General features: G+C 40.7%; 1 protein-coding gene across 1 annotated transcript in view; it reads left to right on the top strand.

Annotated features, from left to right (window-relative positions):
- CES4A (carboxylesterase 4A) overlaps positions 1 to 14,701 on the top strand; it is a 43,400-nt gene extending 28,699 nt beyond the window's left edge. The window contains exons 9-14 of the mRNA XM_051973540.1: positions 239 to 379; positions 4,711 to 4,863; positions 7,140 to 7,323; positions 9,797 to 9,928; positions 13,664 to 13,736; positions 13,822 to 14,701. Of these exons, the coding sequence (XP_051829500.1) occupies positions 239 to 379; positions 4,711 to 4,863; positions 7,140 to 7,323; positions 9,797 to 9,928; positions 13,664 to 13,736; positions 13,822 to 13,996 (858 nt within the window). The 3' untranslated portion in view covers positions 13,997 to 14,701. The remainder of the gene's footprint in view (positions 1 to 238; positions 380 to 4,710; positions 4,864 to 7,139; positions 7,324 to 9,796; positions 9,929 to 13,663; positions 13,737 to 13,821) is intronic.
- Positions 14,702 to 27,648: the final 12,947 nt, after the last annotated feature.

Raw genomic sequence — 27,648 nt, 5'->3', positions numbered from 1 at the left:
CGCCAGCTCTAACGCTGGCCGTTTCAGGCGGGAGGGTAGAGGAGATGTGGGGGCAGAGGGGAAATTGCGGGAGGCTCTTTCACTCCCCACATGCAGAAGCAGCCTCTGCCCACCAGAGGGCGCCAGTGGGCTGCAGACCGCTAAGCTGGGGGTAGGCTGGAGGATTGGGGGAAACTGAGGCAGCACTTGGCTTCCGCCATTGCTCAGGACTAAACTTGAAACTTGAGTTGTCTCCTAGACCCTCTGGTTTGTACCCGCTGTGGTAGACGGCGTCGTTTTCCCCGACAGCCCCGAAGCGCTTCTGGCTCAGGGGAACTTCCGGAAGGTCCCCTACCTCCTGGGTGTGAACAACATAGAATTCAACTGGCTGCTCCCTTACGTAAGAGACTCGGGAGGGGGAGGGGAACTCGGGGGCTCCCCAGCCTTCCCCGCGGAGCCTCGCACTGACTCCTCGTGACATGGAAGGGGGGGAGGGGGAGGGGGAGGAGGAAGGGGAGAGGGGAAAGGAGGAGGGAGGGAAACTCGAAGGCTCCTCAGCCTCCCGCACGGAGTCTAGGTTTGACTCCTCATGATATGTAAGTGGGAAAGGGAAAGAAGGGGAGGGGAGAGAAAAGGGGAGGGAGAGAAGGAGGAAGGGAAACTCAGAGCCTCCCCATGGAGCTAGCTCTGACTCCCCACGATATCTAAACGGGGGAGGGGGGAGGGGGAGAAAATGGGGGTATTAAGAAGATAGAGATAAAGATTTCCCCTCCAGCCTCAAAAGCCAACCAGTACTGAACTGCTGAAGGCACCAGGGTCCATTGGAAAGCAAAGTGGATCATACGAGATCTGAGTTCGAGTCTCTAATTTCCTCCTTACTGTGTGGCTGAGGGGGAGCTACTTCTTATCTCTGAGCCTCAGTTCCCCCATGTGCCAACTGATAGGATTAGTCTGGACCTAAGGCCCCTCCTAGCTGTCCCATACGCTAAAGTCTCTTCTAGCTCTGACTTGTCTTTTAGGTTCCTTTGCTTCTCTCTCCTCTGTGATCTGAGATCCCCTGTGTTTCTGACATTCTGTGTTCTAGTTCCCTTGTCTGCTGACATTGTGTTCTCAGGTCTCTTTCCTCTCCTACATTCTGTGTTTCAGCTTCCTTGCCTGCTGACATTCTGTGTTCTAGCTCCCTTGCCTGCTGACATTCTGTGTTCTCGGGTCTCTTTCCTCTCCTACATTCTGTGTTCTAGCTCCCTTGCCTGCTGACATTCTGTGTTCTAGCTCCCTTGCCTGCTGACATTGAGATCTCGGGTCTCTTTCCTCTCCTACATTCTGTGTTCTAGCTCCCTTGCCTGCTGACATTCTGTGTTCTCAGGTCTCTTTCCTCTCCTACATTCTGTGTTCTAGCTTCCTTGCCTGCTGACATTCTGTGTTCTAGCTCCCTTGCCTGCTGACTTTCTGTGTTCTAGCTCCCTTGCCTGCTGACTTTCTGTGTTCTCGGGTCTCTTTCTCTCCTACATTCTGTGTTCTAGCTCCCTTGCTTGCTGACATTCTGTGTTCTAGCTCCCTTGCCTGCTGACTTTCTGTGTTCTAGCTCCCTTGCCTGCTGACTTTCTGTGTTCTCGGGTCTCTTTCCTCTTCTACATTCTGTGTTCTAGCTCCCTTGCCTGCTGACATTCTGTGTTCTAGCTCCCTTGCCTGCTGACATTGAGATCTCGGGTCTCTTTCCTCTCCTACATTCTGTGTTCTAGCTTCCTTGCCTGCTGACATTCTGTGTTCTAGCTCCCTTGCCTGCTGACTTTCTGTGTTCTAGCTCCCTAGCCTGCTGACTTTCTGTGTTCTCGGGTCTCTTTCCTCTTCTACATTCTGTGTTTCAGCTCCCTTGCCTGCTAACATTCTGTGTTCTAGCTCCCTTGCCTGCTGACATTGAGGTCTCAGGTCTCTTTCCTCTCCTACATTCTGTGTTCTAGCTCCCTTGCCTGCTGACATTCTGTGTTCTCGGGTCTTTTTCCTCTCCTACATTCTGTGTTCTAGCTCCCTTGCTTGCTGACATTCTGTGTTCTAGCTCCCTGGCCTGCTGACTTTCTGTGTTCTCGGGTCTCTTCCTCTCCTACATTCTGTGTTCAGCTCCCTTGCCTGCTGACTTTCTGTGTTCTCAGGTCTCTTTCCTCTCCTACATTCTGTGTTCTAGCTCCCTTGCTTGCTGACATTCTGTGTTCTAGCTCCCTGGCCTGCTGACTTTCTGTGTTCTCGGGTCTCTTTCCTCTTCTACATTCTATGTTTCAGCTCCCTTGCCTGCTGACATTCAGTGTTCTCAGGTCTCTTTCCTCTCCTACATTCTGTGTTCTAGCTCCCTTGCCTGCTGACATTCTGTGTTCTAGCTCCCTTGCCTGCTGACATTGAGATCTCGGGTCTCTTTCCTCTCCTACATTCTGTGTTCTAGCTTCCTTGCCTGCTGACATTCTGTGTTCTAGCTCCCTTGCCTGCTGACTTTCTGTGTTCTCGGGTCTCTTTCCTCTCCTACATTCTGTGTTCTAGCTCCCTTGCTTGCTGACATTCTGTGTTTCAGCTCCCTTGCCTGCTGACATTCTGTATTCTCTGGTCGCCTGTGTCTCTGACATGCTGTGTTCTAAGCTCCCTTGCCTTCTGACATTCTGTAATCTAAGGTCCTTTGCTTCTCTGATATCCTCACATTCTCTGATCTGGACTAGGAGATCCTGAGGGGAAAGAGAGTGGCTGGAGTTTGCCTTAGTGTTAGAGCTATCCAGCCTGGTCAGCTGCTGGCCAATCACAAAGCCCTAATACCCCCTTTCTGCACCCTCCCCCTTTAAGGTCCTGTTTCCCTCTAGAATGAAAGGTCCTTCTCTGCTCCCTTTCTCAGAACTAGAGAACTAGAGGAATGCTAGCTTCCTCTTCCATAACACAGTAGAGTTTGCCAAACACTTTCCATTCTTTTTTTGGGTCTATGCAACAGGATTACTATAATCCATTATTATTATTTCCATTTTTCAAATGAGAAAACCAGAAACTAGAGAAGTGGAGTGATTTAGCCATGGTCACACAACAAATAATTAAAAGAGCCAAATCTTGGACCCTAACCTAGCATTCTTCCCACTCCCCACCATTAAGATGTTAGGTTGATTGAATGTGTGTTCTCCCTTTTAAGGGGAACTCTGTTCCTAAAGTTCTCCCTCATTGTATTGTTTGTCCTTCATTCTCAAAGAGGATCCAGACATCGGGGAGCTGGTGCCATGACATGCAAGTGAATTGGATTTTAGTTTGGGAGGGCTCTGCAAGGCCACCTGCCTCCCTTTCCCCTTCCGAATCATCTGGGACAAGTGGCGAGATACAGATCAGAATGACTGGAGATGGCCCTGGATGAAATGAGAGACCCTGGCCTCTTTAAGCTAAGATCTTCAACAGGTCTAAGACTAGGTAGCAATTGAGGCAAAGAATCTCCTCTTTCATCTAGCCCCCCCCCAAAAAAAATAGATAAATGAATGGAGATAGATAGATGGATAGATGGATGGATGGAGCTGCAAGGGGAAGACCCTCAGGGTTTTTGGCCAAAGCAGAAATTACTGCTATTTACATTCAATCCAAATAAGACCTATTGGTGGCCAGTGAGAATCAGATTGGTTTTGGTTTAAGGTATGTCCTTAAACAAAGAAATCGAGCCAGTAAATCCCAAGACATACTGGGAGGGTTCAGAGGTGCAAAAGCAAAGGGAAAAAATGTTTTTAAGAGCATCTGTGGGTAAGGATATGATATCCTAGTTGGACAGAGGGAAGAATGAGAAATATAAGGTTTTGTCTTTTGTGGGAAGTATTCCAGGCACTAATAAGCATTGAGGAGAGGCACTTTTAAATCACATGGGTTTCCAGGGAACTCCCTTCTCTCTGCCCATCTCATGGATGTCTCCAGGAAAGAGAACCAAGCCCATTTCCCTCATGTTGATTCTTCATTGCTTCTCCAAAATTGCCATAAGGCTGTTACCAGAAAGTAAAGGTATATCAGAGTAGAGAGAGTCTTGGGTTTGAATCCTGCCTGTCACATGTGACCATGGACAAATCATCTGTAAAATGGGAGTAATATAGCTTGCCCTACTTTCCTCCTAGAGTTGTAAGTGGGGAAAAGTGTTGAAGTGTTAGCTTTCACAAGACAACAGATGCACTTGGCCTTTGTCTTTGGAATCCCCAGTGTGAGCACTTATACCTCTGCAATTGGCAAATGCTCCAAATTAGGGCTTGATTTATTGTTTTGTGATTATCTAGACTTATGAAAGTGATAAAGAAAATATTAATAATGCAAGTTAAAATTAAAAGCATATCTTATTGCTTTTTTTTTTTTTTTTTTTTGTAGAGCTAGTTGTTAACCATTTACCAGAGCCCATCTGCTTTGTAGGGCAAGGCATATGTCTATATATGTGTATTGGGAGTGGAGTGGACATTAACTGTGTTACTTGCTACTTATGTGAACTCAGATAAATCATTGTCCCTTGGGCCTCTTTTTCATTTCTATAAAGTGAGGGCTTGAGACTATATGATCTTGTCCTGTCACAATAAAAACCTTCCAGTTTTATTCTAAAACCAGAAAAGTAGAGTCCAATAGGGTCTTCCAACACCTCCCCAAAAAAGCAGGCTCCCTCCTAAATCTTTTTATATGATTTCACCCTCTTTTGCATGCATATGTACTTGCACCGTGTCCATGGTCACCTTAGACATTTCATTTCATCATCAGATCATGCATGTTCCGATCCAGCCTCACATAATAACTAGAACCAAAGTCGTTGAACTGCTATGGAACTTCTCCGTGCTCCTGGTAAGAAGCCATCTCCGGGGACAGAGAGACAAAACAAGGGCAGAGAAGGGTGTCCAGGGATCACTTCTCCCGGTGAGGGAGCATTCCATGAGATAAGTTTCTACAACCTCATAAACTGAAGGTCATCTGCAAACTTAAATCAAATTACTTTCTTTCTAGAACTTTGCATAGCTGAATCTGGAGGACTTCTGTTTAATGGAGCCTCCCTTGGCAGAGGCTAAATTAAAAGGTAAAGGTAGAATGAAAGGCTCCCTGGGGCAGAGGACTGAGGGACTCTGGACACACCATTGCCCCCCTCTAGAACTCATACTATAAATTGCAGAAGTTGAACTGGATGGTTTCCTGAGATCCCTTCTAACACTAAAAACTAGGAGCCTTCTTCAAGGATTTCCAACCAACTCTAGGCTGTGTCAAGGCCAGACTTTAACTGGGTATTGCTTCAAATAAGAAGGGTTCGAATTTAGGCAATCATTCACATAAGGAAGTGTGGGAGGAAGAGAGTAAAGATGATTTCAGCACCAACCTAATGGGACAGCCTTTTTCCTCTTGAAGGAGGAAATATTTGTAAAGCAGTTCAGCACAGTGCCTAGCACTGCTTAATTAATGTTTGTTCCCTTTAAAGCACCTAAACTCAATAATCATGGAAGATGCTGCATGGTAAACAGCTAGATGTTAGTTTGTGAAGTGGTTATATGTATTCACACTTTCAAAGTTATAATTATATAAAATATGGTCATTGCTCACAGCCCAATAGAAAACTGACCATTGTAGGGGATTTCTTATTTGCAACAATTAGGACCTAGCTAGTGGAAAAATCCTAGGGTTTGAAGTCAAAAGGGTCTTGGTTTGGACCTTAGCTCTTCTATCTATCTGTGTGACCTTGATCATAAGCCTCTAGGATCCCGAATCTGTCAAATGAGGGGATTGAACTGGATGATCTTTTAAACCAGTTACTTTTAGCTTTAAATCTGTGATACTAGGACAGTTTACTTGCGTTCTGTTCTGTACAGAGTCCTGTACTGAGTGCTAGAGATAACAAATTTAGATAAAATAATCCCTGCCTTGCAAAATTCTGTACCAACAGATAGTTAGTTGCAGATTTCAGTGTTTGTAAGAACCATGATTTCATTGATGTGATTAGTCCCTCCTCCAGGACAAATCTTGGATCCTTTCTGTTTACTCATACTGTATGATCCCTATCCATGGCTTCAATAAATCCCTTATGGAAAATTTAGCCAATGTACTAGAGCCTTTCTCTAGGTCTTTTATCTGTCGTGAAACAGATAACAATAGGCAGTAATATATAATGAATGTATTATTAAAGAGATTGGCAGTATGGTGAAGAGAATGTCATTATCAACCAGAAAGACTGAGAAAATCTTCTTGGAAGAAGTGGCCCTTTAGTTTGGCTTTAAAAGTCAGCCAAGAATTTTGTGGGTAAAAAGTGGGAAAAGAAGGCATTCCAGATATAAGCAATATCATGTTTAAAGCATGGCAGTGGGAATATTCAGGGCATATTAAGGAGAACAAATTTAATCCAGCTCAATTACACCAATGAAGGAATGGTATAAAAGAGGAATAATACAAAGATCATACTGGAAAGGGGGGAGATTGTCACATTGTGGAGGATCTTGAATGTCAGGTAAGAAATTTGAACTTTCTGTAAGAAATGATGAGTATGCTGATTTCAGAAAAGCCTGGAAGGACTTAGATGAACTAACTGATGCTGAGTGAAGTGAGAAGAACCAGGAGAACATTGTACACAGTAATAACAAGATTATGTGGTGATCAACTGTGACTTAGCTCTTCTGGGCAATACAAGATCCAAGACAAGACAATTCCAATAGACTTGGGATGGAAAATGCCATCTGCATCCAGAGAAAGATCAGATTGAAGCATACTGTTTTTACCATTTTTGTTTTTTTTTTTCTTTCTCATGGTTTTTCCCTTTTGTTCTGATCTTCTTTCACAGCATGACTACTATGGAAAAATGTTAAAAATGATTGTAGATGTATAAGCCGTATCAGATTGCTTGCTGTCTTGGGGAGGGCGGAGGTAAGGGTGAGAGGGAGAAAAAAAAATGGAACTCAAAGTCTTACAAAAATGAATGTTGAAGACTATCTTTACATGTAATTGGAAAACAAAATACTATTAAGAGGGGAAAAGGTATGAACTTTATTCAATTGGCAGTTGGGAGCCAGTGATGATGTCTGAAGAAGGGACTGATATAATCATCTATGCAGAAATTAGATTACTCTGACAAGGAATGGTCTAAAACATGGCTCACAGGAGGGGTAGAATAGAGGCCAGAAGGAGTTAGTTTTAAGCTGTCTTAATCTCCTCCCCTTCTTTTGTTCTTCCAGAACATCACCAAAGACCAAATTCCTCTGGTGGTGAAAGAGTACATAGGAGACTTTAACTTCCAAGGAGGAAAACTTAAGCAGTTAGTTGAGATCCGAAACAATTTCCTGGAGTTGGCTGGGGATGGAACTTTTTTGGTAGCATCTATTCAGATGGCACGTCATCACAGAGGTGAGTCCCATCCCCAAAGCAATGACCATCCAAGTGAGACCCACTCTGGGTCATTTCAGTCACCAGATACTGTTACTAAATACAGTACCCAATGCTTGGTTCTGGTCAAGGGTTGGGGAGTTGGAAGTAGGGAACATAGATAGAGAGATAGAGTCCTGTTCTCAGAAGGGAGCAAGGGAGACAATATCCAGATTACCCCTGCAAAAGGCAAAGTCTTCATTACAAGGAAATTCTCTATAGGGTCATCTCTTACTCTAATATTCTATGTCCTATCCCTTTTTCATTTTATAATCTATGTTCTGATAGTCCGTTCTCAGGTATCTCCCAAGATTCTACCTACTAATTTGAAGATTCTTTCCAGATCTAGCATTCTATGCTTAGGTTCCTACCAATTCTAACATTTTGCCTTCTAATATTCTAGGGACCATTCTAGGCTTCCTTCTAGCTCTAACAATCTGTATTCTAACTTAATTCCAAAACCCTTTCCAACTAGAATATCCTATGATCAAAGATCTCTTCCAATTCTAACAGTGTGTTTTCCATGTTCTGAAACTGTGTTTTGGGTCTTATTCAGCTTTATTATGACTATGGAACTTAAAATGGGGTAGCTGTCCATGCCACTGGTCCCTATCCTCAGAGACATCATAGTACAGTAGGAAGAATGTTAGATTTGGAGTCAGAAGAGAATGGATCAGAACCTAATCCTAACATTTACTTAATACCCTAGCAAACCAAGCAGCTTCATCTCAATTTTGATGAATTTAAGTATTTTCTTCTAAAACAGGAATAATAATATTTGTACCACTTATATTCCTTCCTTCATGCAATATGCATTTATTAAACATCTACAATGGGCAAGGAATTCTAGATGTTAAAAGACAAAAACAAATAGTATCTGTCATTAAGAAGCTTACTTTCTGCCAGGAGAATAATACAGACACAAGTAAGTCAATTACTTTTTGTTGTTGTTGCTGTTCAGTCATTTTTTTAGTCGTGTTTAACTCTTTGTTACTCCATTTGGATTTTTCTTGGAAAAGATACTAGAGCGATTTGCCACTGCCTTCTCCAGTTCATTTCACAGATGAGGAAACTGAAACCAACAGGGTGAAGTGTCTTGCCCAAGAGTCACACAGCTAGTAAGTATCTGAGGCTGAATTTGAACTTCCTGACTTCAGACAAGTCACTTAGTGTACTGTGGCACCTTCCTGCCTTCAAAATATATACAAACTAATTTATGGGCAGCAAGAGCATGAACATCTGGGGTGCTCAGGAAAGGCCTTTTGCAGAAGGTTGTTAAACTTTAAAGGAACAAGGACTCTGAGGGCAGCCAAGTGGTTCAGTGGTTAGGGCCTGAAGTCAGGACAACTTATATTCAAATCCAGCCTTAGATTCTTACTAGCTGTGTAATCTTGGGCAAGTCATTTAGCCTGTATACCTCAATTTCTTCATCTGTAAATTGGGGGAAATAATAACACATAACCTTGAAGGATCAGTGAAATAATAAATTTAAAGCACTTAGCATAGTGCCTGGTGCATAGTAAGTACTATATAAAAATTGCCTATTATTATTTTTTTTCTAAGAGGCAGAGGTAAGAAGAGAGCATATTGCTGGCTTATACAAAGGATTATGCACAGGGAACGATAAGTTGGGCCAGGTTCGACATAACATTGACTAGGAGAAGTGATGTGAACCCAACTGATAAACAGATTTGAGCCAGATCATAAGGAACTTCAATACCAGGCAGATTATTGTTCTTGAAGAGGACCATGACATTAGGAAGATGATGCCATGACTTGCAAGCAAATTTGATTTAAGTAGGGAAGGCTGGGCAAAATTATCAACTCACTTTTCCTTCTAGAGCCCTCTGGGTCCAGTCGCCAGATATAGATCAGAATGACTGGAGAGGGCTCTGGATATAGTGGGAGACCTTGGCCTTTTTAAACTAAGTCTCAACAATTGTGATTCAGGCTAGAGAAGAACTAAAGCAAAGAATGGTCTCTTTTATCTAATTCCAAAAAAAAAAAATCTGGGAGGGAAAAGACTTAGGGTTTCTAGCCAAAACAGAAACAATTACTATTTATACTCACTCTGAATCAATCAGGGGCCCAAATAATGACCCACAGGAAATCTATCTTAAAAGTACTAGGTAGCCTGTTTTGTTTTCTGAGCAGAATGACATGGTCAGAGCTGGGCCTTAGGAATATGAATTTAGCTTCATTGGAGAGGATGGGAATGAGATCCTGCAGTAGGCTGGTGGCTATAGGAGAGAAAAGGGAGGAAAGATAAGATGCAGATATAATAACAACACTTGACACTGATTGGATGGGGTTAGTGAAGGTGAATGAGACTTGAGGATGATTGAGATTTTGAATCTAAATCACTGGAAGAACTCATTGTTGTGGGAAAACATACTGCAAACTTTAAAAATGTCACAAGATATAAGAGATTTTGACTTGGTCTTTATCTCGGCAGATGCTGGCCTTCCTGTCTACTTTTATGAGTTCACGCATCATGTAAAAGCTAGGTTCATTATCAAAGCCCGAACTGATGTAGCTGACCATGGTGATGAGATTGGTTTCATTCTTGGGGCTCCACTCCACAACGGTAAGATATCCTTTCTGCCCAGTGCCTTCAATAATAAGACTCTTTGGCCATTTGGCTGGAAGGAATAGGAGCTTCTTCAAGTAGTAGATATCCTAGTAATAAGTGTAAAATTGGATACTTCCTGCCTAGGACCTGGGAGCTCACTTTCATCTTGCTTTCTGGGGTATACTTTCTATACCCTGACTCTGAATCAGTGAAGGCCTAAGTCAGCAAAGATATCCATAATTAAATGAAGCCCCCAAGAGAGAATACAATGAATCTAGAGCTACTGTTCTCAAAAGAATCCCTACAGACTCATCAACTGGAGAATAGCTAAGAGCAGTAGCCAAGATGAAAAAAGACAGTAGCCCTACCAGCTGATCCTAAGGAAGGAAGGAGACACATGGTACAATTTGCTTTCCTGACTACTCCCCATCAAAAAGCAGAAATGCTGAATCACAGAATATTAGCCCTGAAGGGACCAAAAAGTATGGAACATCAGAGCAGAGAGGGACTTTAGATGTTAAAATGTTAGCTAGAGAAAATCTTAAAACACTGTTCTTGGAGGGGCCTTAGAAATTGTTTAATCTGGGGCAGCTAGATGGGGCAGTGTATACAGCACCAGCCCTGAAGTCAGGAGGACCTGAATTCAAGTCTGGTCTCAGATATTTAACTCTTCCTAGCTGTGTGACCCTGGACACAAGTCATTTAGCCCCAACTGCCTCAGCAAAAAAAAAAAAAAAAAAAAAAAATTAATCTAGCTCTTTCATTTCACAGATAAAGTATAGCTGAGGTCCAGAGAGAGAAGCCAAATAATCAATCCACCAATAAATATATATATTAAATGTCTACTGTGTGCTAGGCTTTGTGCTAAATTCTTGAAGTACAAAGAAAAGCAAAAAATAGTCTGCTCTCTCTTGCAACTCAAAATCTAATGGAGAAAACAATATGACAACTACTATGTAACAAATAAGATAGAGATATAGACTAAATTGGGTGTGATTTCAGAAGGAATCATTAACATTAAGGGAGATCAGGAATTACTTCCTCTAGAAGATGGAATCTGAGGGGAGAGGTGAAGGAAGCAAGAGAATCCAGGAAGCAGAGACGAGAAGGGAGAGTATTCAGGCATGAGAAAACCAGCTTTGTCATACCTGTTTTCCTTCCCCACTCTGGGTCTCAACTCAACTTCCATAATCTGTTAAATGAAGTGGACTAAATAATCTCTAAAATCATCCTTCTAACTCTCAATCCCAAGATCCTAGGTAAAAGGATTGACTTTCAAATTCCAGTTTCCCAATAAATCCAATGCTTTTTTCCTAAGTTAGGAAAGGTTTTTCTTTTATCCTCTCACCCTCCCTCCCACTGAAGACCTAATATCCTATAACTATATTCTCAGTTACTTAAGGTACCCCCACCCCCTAGCCTGCTCAGTCAGGCTCACTTATGACCCAGATGCATCTTTTGCCCAGTCTGGCTCAAAGTCAGATATCCAAGTCTCCTCCCCCAAACCCTCCAGAGAAGAGAGTTGATCTGTTTAAATTATTCCATGATGAAATAGCAGAAGATGCTAAAATTAGGGGCAGCGAGGAGCAACTGGGTGGCAGAGTGGATAGAACAGTAGCTTTAGAATCAGAAGGAGCTGAGTTCGAATTTAGACTCAGATATTTGATGCATCCAAGCTGTGTGACCTCGGAAGTCACTTAACCTCACAAAATAAATGACAAAATGAGTCAATGAAATGTGAAATCAATGTGATCTTAGGCAGCAGAGGAAGAGAAGTGACAATTCCACTATACCACTATACTCAGATCCTTATCACCAGGACTGAGTGTCATATTTTAGGATGGATATGGACAAGCTGGAGGGCAATCAAGATGGCAAAAACCAGTCAGCCAATAAACATTGATTAAATGCTAGGCACTGAACTAAGCATGAGAGTGCAAAGGCCAAAAAACATAGTCCCTGAACTCAAGGAGCTCACATATTTATGAGAAAGATATAGAGAAGTTAGAAAGATAGAAAAAGGACCCCAACAACAAAGATAAATGTTTTAAAATATATACTAAATGGGAGTTGATCTCAGCAGTTGGGGTCAGGGAAAGGAAGGATGGCAAAATTCTGCCTAAGGAAAGGTCTAGAAAATGTACTGTACATGAATCAGTTAAGGAAACTTATTCTTGAGAGAAGAGAATTTAGGAAAGATCACAGTCATTTCTTCAATGATATGAATGGGTTAATGATATGAAGATGGGCAAAGAATCTGCTTCTGTTGAGAGGAAGAAGGGGCAAAAATCTCTAAGGATACAGATTTCTGCACCTAACGATTAGAGTTATCTAAAAATAAAATGGGCTGTCTTTTGTGGCTAGGTGGTGTAGTGGATAGAGTGCTGGGCCTGGAATCAGGAAGACCTGAATTCAAATATGGCACAAAAAATAGGCACTTAGCTGCTATCTGCTTCAGTTTCTTAATTTATAAAACCATAATAATAGAATCTACCATTTTGGGTTGTTGGGGTGGTTTGGTTTTTTAAAATAATAACTTTTTATTTTCAAAATCCATGTAAAGATAGTTTTCAACATTCATTCTTGCAAAACTTTGTATTCCAAATTTTTATCTCTCCCTTCCTCCCACCCTCCTTTTCTAGACAGCAAGTAATCCAGTATACTTTAAACATGTGCAATTCTTCTATACATAGTTCCACATTTATCATGCTGAACAAGAAAAATCAGATCAAAAGGGGAAAAAATGAGAAAGAAAAAAAAGCAAGCAACAACAACAAAAACGGTGAAAATACTGTATTGTGATTACACTCTTACTGAGTGCAGATGACTCTCCATATCACTCCAAGTCTATTGGAATTGGTCTAAATCGCCTCATTGTTGAAAAGGGCCAAGTCCATCCCAGTTGATCATCACATAATCTTGTTTCTGTGTTCAATGTTCTCTTAGTTCTATTCACTTCACTCAGCATCAGTTCATGTAAGTCTCTCCAGGCCTCTCTGAAATCATCCTGCTGATTATTTCTTATAGAACAATAATATTCCATAACATTTACATACCATAACTTATTCAGCCATTTCCCAGTTGATGATTAGATAAGATGATATTTGTAAACACTTTGCAAACCTCAAATGCTAACTCTCATTATTGAAAGATAGTAAGTTCCCCATCTCTGGACTTAAGAGGCCAGAAAATCATCTATCCTAGATTCATATGTTCCAGACATTAGTAGGATAGTAGTAGAAGCAAAATAATACAGTGGATAGAGAGAACATGCAGTCAACAAGATCTAGATGCAAATCCTGCCTCAAATACTAGCTGTGTGACCCTGACAAGACCCTTCATCTCTCCATGCTTCAGTTTCCCCATCTGTAAAATGAGATCTCTTAAGTCTCTTTCAATTCTAAATCTAGATCCAACTCTTTCCTCCCATTCTAAGAGTCTATAATTCTGTGATTCTAAAGGAGTTCCTCTCCCATGTAACACAATTTCATTTTTATATGGACCTTTTCTAAAGACAAGTGCTTTAAACCAGAGGCATGATTTTATACTTGTGGTAGGGAGGAGAGCGTGGGCAGATTTCAAGGGAGAAGATTTCAAGGTATCTGTCTTAGCAGATACCTTTCAAATTATACTTCCCAGGGCCCCTGTTCCTGCCCTGTAAATCTGACTAGATCATCTGCTTCAGAGCACTGGCTGGACATGTTCCTTCCTCCAAAGCCCCATTGCCCTCAACAATTTCTCTTTCCTCAGGGTTTGCTACAGAAGAAGAAAAAAGACTCAGCAGAAACATGATGAAATACTGGGCCAATTTTGCCCGCACAGGGTGAGTGCACAAGCTGACCATTGAGGGTAAGGGGCTGGCGAAAAGGGCCTTCCCTAATGTTTGATGGCACTCTCTCCTCTTCCAGGGACCCCAATAGCCATGGCCTGTTGGAATGGCCACGATATGAGAATGAAGAGAAGTACCTGCTGCTGGATTTAAAACAGAGTGTGGGAATAAAACTGAAGGAGAAAAAGGTGGCTTTTTGGAATAGGATCCAAAACCATCACCACAAGCAACCTCAGCATGGAAGGGAGGTTTGAATCTGGTGGAGATACTGGTACTAGTTTAAGCTTAAAAAACTGAAGAGATGAAGGAACTCCTTAAATCCTAATCCCTAAGGTTGGGGGATGAGGGTAATCTGAGCAGACTTTGGGGAAAAGATGAATTATCAACAGAAACTTTTGGGGAAATTGAGGCCCTGAGGTAACTGCACTAAAAACTTGAGGTTCTTAAAGGTCACTGGTTTCTGTCTTCACTGGACTTCTGAGTTTTTCCCTCCTCAAAATGAGGGAGTGGGATAATTCATCTCTACAGTCCCCTCCGACAGAGGGTAGTTCCCAAATGCTGGCTGTCATCACCATTCCCCTGGAAGCAGCAACTCCCCTGCAATAGACTTAGCTTTCTGCCCCCTTTATTGCGACCTGGGGCCTTATATCTGGGAGGCCAACATCTATCTACCTTATTCCCTCCTCCACCACTCAAACTATACCTCCATAAATTCTGAAATGCCCAGGAAACCCCAGACCTACCTTCTGTGACTTAGTGTGGCACACGCCACCCCCCCAGCATGATCCACAGAGAGGGTATCACAGCATCCCTTCCTCCAGCCCCCTCCCCAAAGAACCACATACAGAAATGGAAAGTATCATCCATGGGAAAGGACATTGGATTTAAAGGAAAAAGATCTGGATTCTCTGCCACTACTTACCTGTAAGTAAGTAAATAAATAAGTAATGGGCAGCTCACTGAATATCTCTGAGTCTCAGTTTACTTCTCTGTAAAATCATGGCCTCTTAAGTCTCCTCCAGCTCTAAATCTATAATGAGCTATTAACCTATAAGTCAAAGACTACTCAGATTTATAATCAAAAGACCCAGACTCCGATCTCAGCTTCTCAGACACTTACTAGCTGAGGGACCTTGAACAAATCCCTTCATATTACTGAGTCTCAGTTTTCTTCTTTGTAAGATGTAACATGATCTCTCATGTTCTTTCCCCCTCTGATGGTCCTTAAATTAATTTATATTTTTTTTCTTTATCTAAAAACATTCCAGAGTTCTCTTGTCTAAAAGGTCAGATCTGAATACTTAATGCAGTATTTGGGGGTATTCATTTACTAAGCACCTACTATGTGCCAAAAACATAATTAAGAACTGAGGGTATAAAGACAGTACTGTTCTCAAAGAATTCACAATCTAATTGGGGGAAACAATCCTATATATAGGATAAATTGGAGATAATTTGCACAGGGAAGTTACTAGCACTGCAGAGAATTAAGAAAGGCTTCTTATAGGAGGTGAGATTTTAGTCCCCTATTTAACCAACCCCTTATAGACACTAGATGGCATACTAGATAGAGCACTGCCTCCAGTCAAGACCCGAGTTCAAATCTAGTCTCAGACACTTATTAGCTGTGTGATCCTAGGCAAATCACTGAATTTTGTTTGCCTCAGTTTCCCCATCTGTAAAGTGAGCTAGACAAGGAAATGACAAACCACTTTTGCCAAGAAAACTCAAAATGGAGACGACTGAAAAATGACTAAACAACAACAATCCAACTTTATTGCTCTTCAAACCTTTCACACCCAGTGGGTCCCTCTCTGACTCTGTATGTACCATATTTGTGCCTATTATTTCTTTCCTAGAATGGCCTTTCCACTATCTCCTGTCTCTCCAAATCTTACCCATTTTTCAAACCTCAGTTCATGCTACCTCTTTTATGAAATCTTCTCTGAACATCTCAAATGTCAATGATCCCCTTCCTCCTTTGGACCTTGTACATAGAGATTTCTGGAAGGCAGGAAGTTAAGAGCAGAAAATGCACAAAATTTAGATCATAAGAAGGCCCTACTTGTTAATAGAGCTATCCAGAAATGTGTATACACACACACACACACACACACACACACACACACACACACACACACAATGTCCCAAAAGTCTAAGTACAGCTTTAGCTTAGACTTTTGGGACACCTTGCATCTATTTTATAGCAAGCAATATAAATTCATTTTACAATATTTTACTATCAACCAATCAACATACATTTATTAAGCATCTTCTGTGTGTGTCAGAATATTTAATATATGTTTGGGATACTAACACAACAAATAGAATATATATATGCAACTATGTGTGTGTGTGTGTGCATAATCTATAAATAGAAAGAGATTAAATAGAAAATGGTCAAACTTAAGAGGGAGGTTATTAGCAGCTCTGGGGAAGGAAGGGAGCATCAAGAAAGGCTGATTCAGCCAAGTATTGAAGGAATAGAGAGATTATAAGGTGGAGGGGAGCACAGGGACAGCTGGTGGGCAAAGGTATGGAGATGGGAATAGTAGGTTATTGTGTAAGGAACAAGGAAAAGGTCAGTTTGGCTTGATTGCAATAGCAATTGCTTTTACAGGATTCTTAGAAGCAAAACCCAATTGGAAGGGACCCTGGAACTGCAGAGAGGAGACATTATGGAAAACATTGCAGAAATAAGAGTTCTGTTGGTCCTGCCACAGATATTTTCTGGTTGTGTGACTCTGGCAAGTCTTACTTCTCTGACCCCCAGTATTCTTATATATGATAGGGATTATCATACTTGCACTACCTATGTTGAAGAATTATTCTGATGTCTAATAGGGTTGTGAGAATTAAGCATCAAAATAGATCTAAGGTATTTTGCAAACCTTAAACTGCCATGTGTTAGCTCTTATTTTTTAATAATAATAAATCTAAAGTACTATAAAATATGATTTATAAAGATCACCAAAAGTTAAAATCGGAAGATTCTTAGAGTCTAAGTTTAGAGTGCATTAAATAGTCGTTCCTAACCAGTGGGGTTCAGACTCCTGAAGACCAAAAGTTGGGGCAGGGGGACAGAATGTAATATAAGAGTTATGATAAGGAGTCCAAAAAGACACATTTCAAGCACTATAGTTTTTATCTCTAGTTCTAATGGATACATATGTATTACTATTATTCAAATGTATTTAGGTAATGTTATGATTAATAAAATATGAATTCATTTAAAAGCATTATGTATATCTTTTGTCATTCCATATTTTCTTGCCTAAGTCAAACTGAGACCTGTTAAAGATCTTAGCTTCAAAAGGCCCAGGTCTCTCTCTCACTACATCCAGAGCCATCTCCAGGCATCCTGGTCTATATCTCACCACTGGACTCAGATGCTCTGGAGGGGAAAGTGAGGGTCCTGACTTTGTTAGTGACCCTCTCTCGCTTAAATCCATGCATGTCTTAGCATCACCTCCCTGACATCATGGTCCTCCTGGAGAATGAAGGACAAACAACAAGAATAGTCAACAAATGCTAATATATACATATATGTATATTTATGACATGTACGCTTATATGTATATAATTTCACTTGATCTTTGAAACAAAGCTATTATATATATATATACATATACATACTTTCCTTTGATCCTTTGAGACAATGCTATTATTATATATACATATATCCCAATTGCCTCAGGAAAAAAAAAGAAAAAGAAAATACTTATACACATATATAAGTATACATGTATGTCTCCATATACACACATATACATGATTTCATTTGATCCCTGAGACAATGCTATGAGATGCTATTAGTCTCCCTGTTTTACTTGTCAGGAAACTAAGACTGAGCAGCAATCAGTGGCTTGCCCAGGGTCACCTACCTAGCAAGTGTCTGAGGCAGGACTTGGATTTAGGTCTGTTGTGGATCCCAGTCCAGAGCTCCATGCCTTGTGTCACCTACATGCTGCCTCCCAGTTCTAAACGGAGGGTCCTATGATCAGTAAAATCTAGCTCTAAATTCTACAGCTTCAGAGCATGACTGTCCTAAAAGTGTGGCCAATCAGCAATTGGAGCTTTGAGAAGTCAAGTCTGTAAGCATTTATGAAGTCCTGCCTTCAGTAGTGTTTGACTCCCCATGATCCCACTTGGGGTTTTCTCGCCAAAGGTACTGAAGTGAAGGCCATGTCCTTCTCCGGCTCATTTTACAGATGAGGAAACTGAGGCAGCCAGGGTGAAGTGACTTACCCACGTCTGAAGCTAGACTCCAGACCTGGTGAATAAAGTGCTTTAACCACCACCCCACCCAGCTGCCTTATTTTTGTGCCATTCACTGTCCTAAGCACTAAAACAAACAGAAGTCCCACTGGCTTGGAGTTTGTAGTCTACTGGGGGAAACAACCTGGAAACAACTGCGTATCAATATAGGAAAAATTGGAGATAATTAACAGGGGATGGCACTAAGATTAAGACTGGGAAAGACTTCTTGTCTAAGGGGAGACACCAGCAGGCGGAGAGAGTTTCAAAATGGGGGACAGCCAGAAAAATGAGTTAGGAGATGGGGCAACGGTGGAAGGAAGTTGAGCAGCTGATGTCAGACTGATGCTGAAGGGTCGTGGGCACATACCCTGGCAAGAAACCTGCTCAGCCTAGAATTCCGTGCACAGTTATGGCACAGGCTGCACCTAGCTGATGCTTGGCAATGAGGGTACCATGATCCTAAAACAGAGTGGGACGTAGCAAGAGGCAGGGAACCTGAGTCAGGAGACCTAGATGTGAAGCTCAGGCTTGCCCGGTGATGTTCCTATGACTTGTGGGCCTGTCTTGGAAACTACTCAGAGTCTTAGTTTTTCTCCTCTGTAAAATGGGGAAAGTGACATTTACACTAACTAGCTCCGGGATTGTTATAAGGAGAGCACTTTGTAAAGCTAGCCCACCACTCATAAAGGGTGAATGGGCCAAGTCAACCTCATCTCTGAGTCTCAGTTTCCATGTCTGTCAAATGAGATCTGCTCACATCTCTAAAGTCTCTAGGGAAGCCCCTTAGCCATGAGACATTCCTGGATCCCGCACACCCCAACGGAGACTGGGCTGTTCCCTAGGACCTCTCTGCCATGGATCCCCTCGGCTTCCTGAGCAAAAGGCATTTCCTTTTGGGAAGGAACCTGGATAAACCAAAGCCCCACCATCTCCCTGGCGCAGTCCCACTCCCGAGCCGTTTCCCTCACGCCCTGCCCCACATCCTACCATTCACTCTCTCCTGGTATGTGGTTTTCATCCCCTACAGGGCCAGCCTAGGATACTAATAAGCCGGCTTTTTACCGAAGCTCCCGCCCAGGGCCAGCCCTTAGAGAGAACAGGGGTCTGATGTAAGAAGCTTAATGGACTCTAGTTGTTGTCTTTCCTGAAACCCAGAAAGGCTTCGGGGAATCCATTTACCTGAAATGGCTCAGTCCATTGGGCTCCAGGCCCACCCACCCTCCTGCCTGAGGTAGGCAGGCCCAGGGCCCTGCCTCCATGGCCAGGACAGTAGCTCCTTAAGAAGCTGGTGACCTGGGGGGGTAGGGGGTAACAGCTTTGTCTGACCCCCTCCTCCTCAGAGGAGAAGCCCTGAGCGCTTTATCTCACCGTTGGAAAAATTCTTCCTGGCGTTGCTCGCCCAAGACAGGCCTTAAAGAATGGGTTCAGGACCTCTCCAATCTGAGTCTTCATTAATTCCATGTTGATGGTGTCAGTGCTAATTAGCTGGTCCACCCAATCCTCTCAGGCACCTCCTGGCTGACTTTGGGGCTTCTGTGATGTTTCCTGTTCCCTTTCATCCTCTCATTGGCCATTCTGCTCTCTTGTTTTTCAGACAGCCTCCTCCAGAGGCCCACACTGGGGTCTTTATGCTTCTCATTATCTCACACTCCAGTCCAATTTTTCTGCTGAACAAGGCAAGATACATCTAGGTCTTTCCTAAAGTTTAGTATCTAAGTCAATTCTTTTTTCTGGGTCTCGGTTTCCTCATCGTAAAATGATAGAAAAAGGAGAGATGCCCTTCCAGCTTCAATTGTTTTTCTTTATTCTAACATTCTGTGCTCTGAGCTTCTTTATCCTAACATTCTGTTTTCTAGGCTTCTTTATTCTAATATTCTGTGTTTTAAGCTTCTTTATTCTAACATTCTGTGCTCTAGGTTTCTTTAACATTCTATGTTCTAGACTTCTTTAATATGCTGTGTTCTAAGTTTCTTTATTCTAACATTCTGTGTTCTAAGCTTTTTGACTAACATTCTGTGTTCTAAGTTTCTTTATTCTAACATTGTGTTCTAAGTTTATTTATTCTAACATTCTGTGTTCTAAGCTTCTTTATCTTAACATTCTGTTTTCTAAACTTCTTTATTCTAATATTCTTTGTTCTAAGCTTCTTTATCATTCTGTGATCTAGACTTCTTTAACATTCTGTATTCTAAGCTTCTTTAACATTCTGTGTTCTAAGTTTATTTATTCTAACATTCTGTGTTCTAAGCTTCTTTATCTTAACATTCTGTTTTCTAGGCTTCTTTATCCTAACATTTTGTTTTCTACACATCTTTTTTCTAACATTCTGTGTTCTAGGCTTCTTTGATATTCTGTGTTCTAAGCTTCTTGACTCTAACATTCTGTGTTCTAAGCTTCCTTAACATTCTATGTTCTATGCTTCTAATTCTGACATTCCATATCCTATCATTCCATGTCTTGAGATCCTTTCTGTTTCTAACAAGCAACATTCTTAAGGTTTATGTTATAAGTATTCTATATTCCAAGGTCTCTTCCATTTCTCATATTCTAGGTTGCTATAAATCTAGTCCTTTGAGCAAAAGAAGCACACATCCACTGACCCACATCTAGTCTATACCTCTCCCCTTCATTCCCAGCCCCAGCTGTAATCCTGAACTAACTTGTAATAATAACTCATTTCTCCATAGTTTTAGTGCAAGTGCTAGCTGTGGAGTTACGAAGATCTGAATTCAAATCCAGTCTCACATACTTACTAACTAGTGACCCTGGGAAAATAACTTAAGCCCTATCTGCCTCAGTTTCTTCAATTGTAAAATGGGTATTATAATAATAGCACCTACCTCCCAAGGTTTTTATGAGGATTAAATGAGATCATATTCTAAAGTCCTGACTACAATGCCTGGTACATAGTAGGTGCTTAATAAATGTCCTTTTCCTTTCTCTCTTCTGTATCTAGGATTCTTTCCATCTTATTCTGCTCCCTCATCACAGCCTCATAAGGTGGAGTGTGCAAAATTTATCCTTCCAATTTAATACAGAAGGAAAATAACTCTCAGAAAAGTGATTTGTCCAAGATCATACAGCTGGCAAGGGATGGAATTAGGATCTCAAGCCAGAGTGGATTCAAAGGCCGACCCTCTTTATGCTAGGAAACCACCAAGCACACATACCTTCTGGAATAATAATAACAGCTGGCATTTATTTGGAGATTTCAAAGAATTTTACACGTATTCTCTCACTTGACCCTAATTGGTCCTAAGAGGCCCATAATTCAAATGGTATTGTCCCCATTTTATAGATAAAGAATCCAAAGAGATGATTACTCCCACTAAGGGCACAGAATGAGTTAAAGTCAGGGTGGAAAAGTTAATCCAAATTGTAGAACTCCAAGCCCATCACCTCTTCATGCCCACCTGTCCATTTGTGCCCAACAGGGCTGAGCTCTGCCCTCCAAAATCAAAGAATGCTTTGATTCCCAGAGGCAGGCACTGGGGAAAATGCCTCATGCCCTCCCCTCTCTGCTGCTGTAATTATCCATGCCTGGGAGAGAGGAGAGGAGGCTCCGGGAAGGTCCAATTAGACCAAATGTAGAATATGAGCTGTCATTCCATTAGTAACCCAGGGAGGAGAAACAAACCACACTGTTGGCTGCTCAGGGCTACTAAGGGCTGCTCATTCCACTTGCGTCAATTTGATAAATCTCAAGGCTCTTAATGAGACACTTGGGGAGAAGAGTAGGGAGAGGGAGTTTGCAAAAAAAAAATTTAAAAATAAAAATAAAAAGCAAGAGGTGGATATTCATCAGAGCTAGCCTCCTTGCCAATGGCTGTTGGACCACAGGTTCCTAGATCGGACTTTGGTTAATGGAAGATGGCCACTCAGGGAATGCTGTCACTATTCTCATTCAACTTTAAATGATTAGTCCTAGTTTGCCAGCAACTCAGCAAACCCACCTGCTAAGAGAATCAGCCCTTAACTGGCTGTGGATTTTGGTCAAGTAAATTTCCCCTACCTTAGGATCTTAGTTTCCTCATCTGTCAATGGAGAGGATTACAGAATGTCAAAACAAGAAGAAAATAGAGATCATTTAATTTATCATCATCCCTGTCCCATTTTATGATGTGAAAACAGAGGTTTATGATGTGAAAACAGAGGTTTAAAGTAACTTGCCAAGCTAATAGGTGGAAATGTGAAGTCTTAGATCTAGAATCACAGACCAAAAGATGGGCAGAAGCAGCTACACCCAAAGAAAGAACACTGGGAGATGAATATAAACTGCTTGCATTTTTGTTTTTCTTCCTGGGTTATTTATACCTTCGGAATCCAATTCTCCCTGTGCAACAAGAGAACTGTTCGGTTCTGCAAATATATATTGTATCCAGGATATACTGTAACCTATTCAACATGTAAAGGACTGCTTGCCATCTGGGGGAGGGGGTGGAGGGAGGGAGGGGAGAAGTCGTAACAGAAGTGAGTGCAAGGGATAATGTTGTATAAAATTACCCTGGCATGAGTTCTATCAATAAAAAATTATTTTAAAAAATAGAATCACAGACCATAACCAGTGGACTCTAAAAGTTCAATTCATAGTAAGATTTAATGGTATGATGGCACTTATATCCCTCTGCTTTTTGTCCAAAATAAATAGACTTTTTAAGGACAATTTTCTCCAGGAGAATCCAGAAAAGTGACCTATAGTACAGGGAGATTGGGGTAAAAGTGGCCTTTCTAGGCTCTTGGAGCACCCTATTCTGGAATGTTGCAAAGGAACTCCTAATTGGAAAATTCCCTCTTCTGCTTGTTCACACAGAGAAACTCACTATCTCTCTAAAGCTCCTAATGTCTGGAAAGCATCACCTTGCTCCTTCCATCATGACCCTTACCTCTAATTGACTACCTGTGTAATGAAAAAGGGATGTTGTCAGGCTGATATAGGGTCCGGGGGCAGCAGGACTCACTTGAGAGAAAGTGAGCAAACTTCTAACTTAATTGCTTGAGAACAAGTTAATATGGTGAAAAGAACTCTTAGCTTAGAGTCCAAGGCCTTAGTTCAAATCCAACCTCCAATAGCTGTCTGGCATTCTCTGACATTCCACCTCACTTCTCTACTGGCTATGTCTGATGCCTAGAACATCATCCCTCTGTACATCCAGCCTGTTTCCTTGGCTTCCTTCAAGATTCAGTTCAAATTTTTGAGACAGACAGACAGACACACACACACACACACACACACACAGAGAGACAGACAGAGAAAGAGACACAGAGAGACAGACAGAGACAGAGACAAAGACAGACAGAAATCAAAAGAGGCAGAGACAGAGGGACAGAGAGACAGATACTGAGACAGAGACAGAGTCACAGAGAGATGAGAGATAGAAAGACAGAGACAGAGACAGAGACAAAGACAAGACAGAAACAGAAAGAAACAGAGACAGAGACAGAAACAGACAAAGACAGAGACAGTAAGAGAGAAAGACAGAGACCAAGAGAGAAGAAGTCAATTACAAATCTGAGTAGGTGTGATGGGAATCAAAACAAGGAATCAGTTTCTCTTTCATGAACACTGACTCCATCTTATATTGCCACATGTATTCTGTCTCTTGGAAACCACATAGCTTAAGCCATGTATGTTTCATAAAAACAGGTGAACGCAATTAATCAGCACCTCTCAATTCTGGGAATAGAAAGACACCCAAACCTACTCTCCCTCCTCCCAAATCCATTGAAACTCACTCTTTCCCTCTTCCAATCTGGAAAGCCCCCAATATTTTCTCCAATTAGAAATCAGATTATCTAATTTCGTATTCTGGCTTGTATCCTGGATGTTTGTTTTCTTATAATTAGTTGGTTTTCTTTGATTGTTTTAATACACCAAAAATTGTCTCGCTCCGTATTCAGAGTCTTTGGACTGACTGAGGAGCCCACTGACCCATATATTATGGCTGCCATGCTAAAAAAAATCATATTGCTCAGACTGATTTCTCAGTTATTATTAATTAACCATCACAAAATACCACCTTCAGCAGAAAGCCTTTCCCAGTCCCCTCAGTGGCTAGTACTTCTGAGAATACTCTCCATTTCCCCTGTGTGTGTGTGTGTGTGTGTGTGTGTGTGTGTGTGTGTATTAAATCTTCAATTTTTTTTTAAAAAACACACAAGCATTTGTTAAGCACCTACTATGGGCTAGGCACTTTACAAATATCTCACTTGATTTTCACAACAATGCTGGTGAAACAGGTGCTACTAAATTAGATTAATCTTTTTTGACAGTTGATATTAGAGAACATAGAGGTTAAGTGGCTTGTCCAGGTTCACACAACTAGGATAGACTGGATCAGATGTGGGGTAGAATTCAGATCTTCTTGCTCCCAGGCCCGGTTCTCCACCTACCACAGGACCTCTTGTCTACTCCACTGAAATGTAAGTTCTCTGAGACAGGGATTGTTTTGGACTTTGTATTTCCAATATTTAGCACAGTGCTTACTTAGCATGCTTACAATAAGCATTTAATAAATCCCTGCTAAAATTGTAATTACCTTGCATATTTGCATTTATTAACTTTATATTTATGTTGTGTGTATTTACTTATTTATTTGCTTATTTATTTTATATGTTCTTGTTTTTTCCCTAATTAAGTCCCTTGTGAGTAAGGACTGTTTCATTCTTTAGGTGTCAAAATAGAGTACTAGACCTAGAGTGGAAGCCTTAAACTCAAATCTGGCATAAGACACTCACTACCTGACCGTGCACAAGTCACTTAATTTCTCAGCCTAATTTTCCTCATCTGTAAAAAGAGGACAAAAATAGCACCTGGATCTCTTAGAATTGTCATGAGAATCGAATGAGATGATTTGTAAAATGCTCTGTAAACTCCATAGAGCTATATGAATGCAATTATCATTATTATTCTTTGTACTTCTCTCTTAAAATTGTGGTTGCCTTTATTCAGTTGCCTAACACGGCATGTGTGAAGAGGTGCTTGATTAATACTTGTTGATTAGTTGATTGACTCACTGACTAAGTTTCTGAATTTCAAAACAAATCTGCCTCCAAGTTCAGTGTTCTTTCCCCTCTCCTATTGTACCAACTCTTACTTATCAGGAGACTTGGATTTGACCCCTCACTAACTGTAAGCAGTCACCCTCTGAGGTTCCCCCATTTGCAAAATGGAGACGAGAGTATCTGTTTGTTACCTCACAGGACTAAAACTAAATTATTCTCCAAAGCCATTTTTTAAGGGCTCAGAGATTGGCAAATGGTTTCAAGGGCTCCTAACCCTTGGGAGTTTTTTACTAAAGGTCATTTGGCATAAAGGAAGAAACACTGATTTTGAAATGGAAAGACCTGAGTTTCTGAATTCAAGCTTTGACATTTAGCTACATGAGTCTCAGTTTTCTCATCTGTAAAATGGGGATAAAAATACAGCAATTGTACAACATCAATCACAAAGGTAAATTTTAAGAAAGTCAATGAATTAATGGAAGCAAATTGAATACAGAAAGTTCTCCCTCTGGGCCCAATTCATTGTTCATCTGAAGTACCTGAACTAATTTTATATGCTGCCCATTCAACTGGGGGAAAATTTACTTATAGCACAGGTTTAGACTCAATTTCAGGATTTCCCTCACAAAAGGAAGAATAGAAATATATTTATGGTATGATACAAATCACTTAAGGGATATGTACCTTATTATTATACATATAACAATTGCTAAACAAAAAACTCAGTTTATATTAAAAGAATGATTTAAAACTATATTCAGTCATTTAATTTATAACTACTGCTAAAAAAAATATCCTGGGAATCTGATACTTAAATCTCATCAAAATATAAAATGATTTGCAGGGCTGCTAACCAGACATGTTATATTTCACCTTGGCTCTGTTCTGCTCAGACAAGGGCTGGTAGAACAACCAGTCTTGAAGAGCTAATTCTTTTCTTGATAGCCATTCTCTCCAAAAGTACTCAGTTTTCAGAGATTTAGATTTTTGCTATCCTCGAATACCAACTTGATGGGACTGAGGATCTCCCTATGCCTCCAATTTACAAAGCTTCTCTAAGTCTGGATGTGTCCAGATATTTTATAAATCCAGAAGAGGAAGCCCTAACTGAAGCGTAAATTTAATTAATTCCATGTTCCATGAAAAAACTTCTTATCCCTACCTCCTCTTGCATGGAGTTTATAAACAGAATACATACTTGCCCCATGGGAGATTTAAAGCCAGCCAGAAGCTGTTTCTTTTATGTGATGTGATATCCTATCTCTCCACCATCATCGAGAGATCATTCAGCGTTTGCTGTGTTCTATCATGAATCACCAGTCAGCCAATAAACATTTAGTAAACATCTACTATGTGCCTTGTGTTGTGCTAAGTACTGGGGAATTTAAAAACAACAACAAAAAGCTAGTTTCTAACCTCAATGAGATTGTAATATAACAAAAAGAAATAGAAAATGGAGGGAAGGGAAGATACCTTGTTCAGGGTCATGACAGAGGATTCCAAAGGAGAGCAGCCAAGTTGTCGACCATATGTCCAGAAGCAAACAGCCAGACTTTTACAAGTAAATCCACAACCAGGAAGCTCAGTTTTGAGGATATTCTATGAAATGATCTTGTTTACACCAAGAAAATCATCTAAGACTGGATGACTGGAAAAGGAGATGAACCTGTTAGAGCACTGGGTAGCTCTCTGAAAGATTTATGGGAAGACATCCCTAAAGCATAAATATGGAAAAGACCTGTAATAATATATGGGCAAGGCTTTCACAAGATTGGAAGGAATATATAAGTTGCAACCTACATTGGTGAGAAAGTAATAATCATCTCATAAAATTATAGGACCACTGTTGTGTTAATAAAATAATGGATAAAAAGTCAAAATGCTAAGTAAATGTCAACTATTATTATTAGGCTCATTGAAAACATCTGTGTAAAATACACATTATATATACATTTATCTTATATATTTATGTATATATAAAATTATCTCCTTTGCCTCACTGAAAACATTTCCAAGACAATTACTGATATATATATGTAATCTATATTTATATCTATTTACAGTCATCCCCTCTGTTTCATTATCATCCATTTCACTGACTCTTTAATATCATTATTATCATCAAAATTCATTTTTATCATCTTGTTCAACAGAATTCAGGTAGAAATTGTTATGTAAAAAGTAACTCTTATTATTTCTTACTTAATATACACATGTACATATATATATGTGTGTGTATAATCTTGTTCTATCCTGATATTGACATCTTCCACAAAGTTTCTATGAGAATTTCTCATTCCACAAAAGTTTGGAAGATATGAATATTTGGAATGGTAAAATCTACTTGAAGTTGTGTTCTTAAATTTTATGACTAAATGTTAGGTTTAGGTATTATAATCAATACTTCTTGTCCATTATGACACTCCCAATACACCAGTATAATTTACTTGGTCATTGCTCAAGTATATTTTGAGGTTAGTTTTTTTGTTAGTATTAGTATTTGTTGACTGATATTTTGTGAAGGACAGAGAGTTGTTAGTGCATATTTCTGACCATGTGAGCAAGTCCTCCTTGGTATTTGGTAGGTGCTAAATTTCTGCAATCTGCAATACCCATAGTGTCCATAAAATTGATGTCTTTGCTC

Source organism: Antechinus flavipes, chromosome 2, assembly GCF_016432865.1.
Source record: "Antechinus flavipes isolate AdamAnt ecotype Samford, QLD, Australia chromosome 2, AdamAnt_v2, whole genome shotgun sequence".
NCBI lineage: Eukaryota > Metazoa > Chordata > Mammalia > Dasyuromorphia > Dasyuridae > Antechinus > Antechinus flavipes.
This window is presented reverse-complemented; position numbering and strand designations above follow the sequence as displayed.